Source organism: Teleopsis dalmanni, chromosome 1 (genome assembly GCF_002237135.1).
Source record: "Teleopsis dalmanni isolate 2A chromosome 1, ASM223713v2, whole genome shotgun sequence".
NCBI classification, from domain to species: Eukaryota; Metazoa; Arthropoda; class Insecta; order Diptera; family Diopsidae; genus Teleopsis; species Teleopsis dalmanni.
Genome location: NC_051846.1, coordinates 94136501 through 94141101, shown reverse-complemented (window position 1 = coordinate 94141101; position 4601 = coordinate 94136501). Strand labels below are relative to the sequence as shown.

At 30.3% G+C, this 4601-nt stretch overlaps 2 protein-coding genes across 2 annotated transcripts; one reads left to right on the top strand and one right to left on the bottom strand.

The window, feature by feature from the left end:
• Nucleotides 1–1694: 1694 nt before the first annotated feature.
• LOC119672977 (RNA-binding protein Rsf1) lies at nucleotides 1695–2577 on the top strand. The gene has a single exon (XM_038084165.1). It carries the CDS (start codon nucleotides 1789–1791, stop codon nucleotides 2371–2373), a length of 585 nt encoding a protein of 194 aa, XP_037940093.1. The 5' UTR covers nucleotides 1695–1788; the 3' UTR covers nucleotides 2374–2577.
• A 314-nt stretch (nucleotides 2578–2891) lies between these two features.
• LOC119672976 (protein FRG1 homolog) lies at nucleotides 2892–3965 on the bottom strand. The gene is made up of 4 exons (XM_038084164.1): nucleotides 3833–3965; nucleotides 3379–3760; nucleotides 3138–3328; nucleotides 2892–3084 (listed from the first exon to the last, which is right to left on the bottom strand). The coding sequence occupies exons 1-4, from the start codon at nucleotides 3889–3891 to the stop codon at nucleotides 2937–2939; spliced, it is 780 nt and encodes a 259-aa protein (XP_037940092.1). The 5' UTR covers nucleotides 3892–3965; the 3' UTR covers nucleotides 2892–2936.
• Between the last annotated feature and the right edge of the window lie 636 nt (nucleotides 3966–4601).

Sequence of the window (4601 nt, the reverse complement as noted above, 5' to 3'; positions counted from 1 at the left end):
TTGTCAAGTAGATTTGAATAAAGAGTACTGAAATTCTCTGTGTCTTTTTTAAAATTCACCACCTGGTTGTGATTTAATATAATATGTATGACTTCAGCAAGTACTCTTTTTTGGTAGTTGTTCTCAATTTCAAGAATTGAAGCTTCTTCGAAATTAAAAGTATGTCTAGCTGAATGATGATGTTCAGATAGGGCTGTTTTTTTATAATCATCAGTGCGTCTGCACGTACTTTTATGTTCACTTAACCTTTTCGATCATTTTTGTTTTGTCATTCCTATATAAGATTTATTGCAATCATTGCAATCAATCTTATATATAAGATTTGATCTTTTAAGACACAATTCTGACCCAGAAACAAATATATTGGGTAAAACTTAGATGCATTGGTGTAATACTACGTTTATATTGTGAGATTAAGAGAACGAGATTAAGTTAATCTGTATTTTTAATCTCCACCGTTTATATTATATATTGTATTAGATATCAAATATTAACAACGAGGTTATTCCTTTAATCTAGATTTTTGCTTTAATCTACTTTTAATCACACAATGTAAACGCCGTATAACCAATGATGTTGTTCACAAAATGAATACAGCAGTTTTTGCATATAAGAAAGAGTGAGCAATGATTTATAAAAAATTACAAATTATTCAAAAATAACAAATAATAGTGATATTAAACATATATTTAATATACAAACTTGTTTATATATCAATTATAAACTTTATTCATTAAAAAGAAAAATTTTGAAAAATCTTACCATTTACTTGTTTTGATTTGTTGATTAAATGTTTCTGTTTACATATTGTTTCATATGTCAAAAATATTTAATTTCGATCATTTGCAATATTGCATTCGTCGTTTTTGATCTTATTTTACTTAGTATATTTTCAAGTAAATAAAAAGCACGGAAATATACTTAACAATCTCAAGTTAATTAACTGGTCTACTGATGCCTGTGGAAACATAATATTAATAAATATTTAATAGTAATTAATATAAAAAAAATGTTTTATTTTTATTTTATTATAAAAAAATAGGAGTGAAATTTTTTTCGTAAGTAAAGAGAATAAGAAATGTGAAACAAAGTTTATATGTTTTAAGCTTTGTAATTAATAATTTTACAAAACGAAGATGTGCTTACTTACTGACATATGCCCGAATCATTGTTTTTGTACCGAATATGTATCCGAATAATAACTTGAAATTACAATTTCTATTAATATTAAATATTATATAAGTGAAAGCCAGTGTATGAATTTTAAAAATTAATTTTAGTGTTAACTCACAAATAAATATTTGGTCCATTTGTTATATGATGTCTTCTAAAATTGTAAACAAAAATTAGCTTCTTGTATGTATCATAGATTATGGTAATTTTTTAAAACTGTACTACTCATATGTTGTAATTTATGTACCAAAATATTCTGGAATATGTGTATTATACCACTTCGTGATGTTTCATAATTAATTAAATATTAGTATAACTTACTTTGAATATAACAGCAACAAAAACCTTATGAAAGTCTGTGGAGATGTATAGATAGACAATATTAAGGGTTCAAAGTACCATCTTTATTCGCAACAGAGTTTCCAGTCCGATAAGATGCTCTTTGCTTTTTATACAAGCAGAGCACGTTTGGCAGTTAAAATTTATTTTCGTAATACAACTCTGTAAAATTTCAATGCCAAGCCGAATATACATATGTGTCAAAAGTAAAAGTAAAACGGGATACATACAATATCGATCTTCTAACTTCGTTTTATACATTAGTGTTTATTCAAGATGGGCGATCAACGCGGAACTCGTGTTTATGTTGGAAATTTGACGGATAAAATAAAAAAAGACGATTTAGAGGGAGAATTCACAAAATATGGAAAATTAAATTCAGTATGGATTGCATTTAATCCACCCGGTTTTGCCTTTGTTGAATTCGAGCACAGAGATGACGCTGAAAAGGCATGCGATGTTTTAAATGGAACTGAGCTTCTGGGTTCGCAATTGCGTGTTGAGATATCTAAAGGACGTCCACGCCAAGGTCGTCGTGGTGGTGGAGATCGCGGAAGGCGTGATTATGGTCGTCGCAGTGGTAGTGGTGGTGGATACCGCCAACGTTCCAGTGGCGGAGGTAGTGGTGGTAGATACCATGATCGTGGTTATGGTTCCGGTGGTGGTCGTCCTGGCGGAAGTTATGGTGGTGGACGTGACGGTGGTGGTAGCTTTAGTCGTCGTGACGGTTATGGGGGTGGTGGACGCGACGGTGGACGTTCATTCGGTGCCAATAATTACGGTAGTGGTGCTCGCAGCGGTGGTGGTCAAGGCGGAGGGCGTTTTAGATCCCGTTCACCAGTTGGAAATCATCGTTTCTAAATTTTTATATATATACATTTCTTAAATAAAAATTACTGTATTTAAACCATATTTTCACAAGATTTTCGCTGCAGAGTTGTGAGAAACAATGAAGTATAAATAGCTAATTAATATCTAAATTATAACTTATCAAAGGGAAATTGCTGTGCGAATAAACATGATTTAATAAATTTTTAAAAGTGCACTTTGGGCATTTCTAACTTATTTCGCAGTGCATTTTTATTCCAAGCTACATTTATAACGTATATTAAGTTTGTTGGCTATGCGACTATTTTGTTGCTTCAGTACATTATCACAAGAGTTCGATGCTCGTTATAAATAATTTTGTTTGTAACCGCCTTAGAAATATTAATCATAAAATCTACTTTTGCCAGTTTTTCGGCTGAATTATCTACTCTATTCGGAGTAAATAAAATTTATTGCGTTATCCATTTTTATGAATTATTTAAATACAAACTGCATTGAATCAGTTTAAACTGATTCACATAATTAGAATATAATAGTTAACGAAAAACGTATTTGATTTTGTATGCTTAATCAATTAAGAATTTATTATATTTAAATCATTTACAATAACGGTCAGATTTCATTTTCGCACGTCTATCTAAAAGTGTTTCGTGGAACGATCCGTTTTCCTCAGCCCGCTCTAGCTGTTCGTTGCCATCTTCACAAATTCGGAGTTTCTTATTTTGAAATTTCTGGAATTTTTTACTGCAAAAAAACTAATTGCAAAAGAATTTTTTATGAATTTACTGAAACCTTACACACAGTCCTTTTCGAGTTTATTTAAATCTCCCTTAAATTCGCAATTTTTAACCGGATTTTTTAAAGATTTGCAACGTAGTTTGAATTTCTCATTCTCAGCAACACTTCTTTTAGAAGCGGTGCAAGCGCCGGTTTCAGGATTTATTGACATGAAGCTTCCAATCTCTGATAGGAATGACATTTTACCATCCTATAAAAACAAAACATTATTTTCTAATCACCGAACCTAATTAAAACTACTTCAAAAAGTGGCTGCCACTGTTCCATTATGCCAACAGCATCTGATCTTCCAGTGATTTTTCCGTCTTTTTCAATGCCTAGATATTTCCCATAACCAGATTTAAATGAAATTTTATCACCATTAACTGGGAGAACAGAAAAAATTTCTTCAGGATGGGGACCCTCGCCATGTAAATGTGGTAGCCCCAATGAGATGAGTCCATTTTCTAATGCTTTTATATAACTATTTTCCCGAAATTCGATAGCAACAGCACCAATGAGATCAGAAAAGTCTTTAGAAATAGCCCAGCCACCATGTTTGGAAGCGTCGTAATCTATCTCGGGTTTCAGAATCTTCGAATCATTCGGATTTTCTTTATGGAGCTTTCGCTTTTTCTTCTTTCTAAAAAAAAAAAACTACAATTACTAAAACTGCAATTCTGTTACTGGAAAATAAAGTAGAATCCAAAAATACCTTCGCTCATCTCCCTTTAAAACTAATTTTCCAATCAAACATTTATCGTATTCTGACATTTTTGAAACTACATATTATATTAACATTTATATAAAATTGTAAGATGTATACAATTACGAGCCGAATTCGACTGACATCAAATATTCATCGCTTATACCGTCAAGCATTTTGTACGGCATGAGTGGTGGTACTGTTGAACAACCTTCTGACTGTGTTTTCTCGAATATAGTTACGTGTATGGTTATGTATTTTTATTTATTTATATAATTAACAACATTTAAGTAGGATTTTTACGATGCTATATGTCGCTACGTCGCTACGTTTATATTCAAGTTTACACACCAAATTTCGGTAATATTGAAACTTTTCAATTATATGTTAGGTCTATACACATGTCTACTCGGGTATATCTAAATCTGCATACTTCTCATTATTTAAGAATTTTGGTAAGCGTCAGACGACCAAAGATCGGGAAAAGAAATTGTAAAATAATTAAAAAAGTTGTGGGCATTTAAGCAAATTTGAAAAAAGTGCTATTTATTAAGTATTAAAAAAGTGTAATTATTAAATTGTTTTAATTATTAAAGTGCAACTATTAAAGAAGTTTATATATATATTTTAAAAATTATTTTGTGTTAAAAACACATTTTAAGTAAGTTTTTGTATTTTAAAAATTATTTTGTAAACAAATATATTAAAATACAACATTTTAAAGAATTAAATTAAAAATAATTTAGTTTTAAGAATTAAAATAAGAAATTATGTTTAA

What these genes read in the sequence shown, in the direction of transcription:
- LOC119672976 (XM_038084164.1), bottom strand. Translation starts at nt 3,891, where the DNA reads ATGTCAGAATACGATAAATGTTTGATTGGAAAATTAGTTTTAAAGGGA. An exon ending in TTAAAGGGAGATGAGCGAAG is followed by an intron (nt 3,761 to 3,832) that starts GTATTTTTGGAT and finishes TTTTTTTTTTAG; the next exon opens with AAAGAAGAAAAAGCGAAAGC. An exon ending in AGTGGCAGCCACTTTTTGAA is followed by an intron (nt 3,329 to 3,378) that starts GTAGTTTTAATT and finishes TTGTTTTTATAG; the next exon opens with GATGGTAAAATGTCATTCCT.
- LOC119672977 (XM_038084165.1), top strand. Translation starts at nt 1,789, where the DNA reads ATGGGCGATCAACGCGGAACTCGTGTTTATGTTGGAAATTTGACGGAT.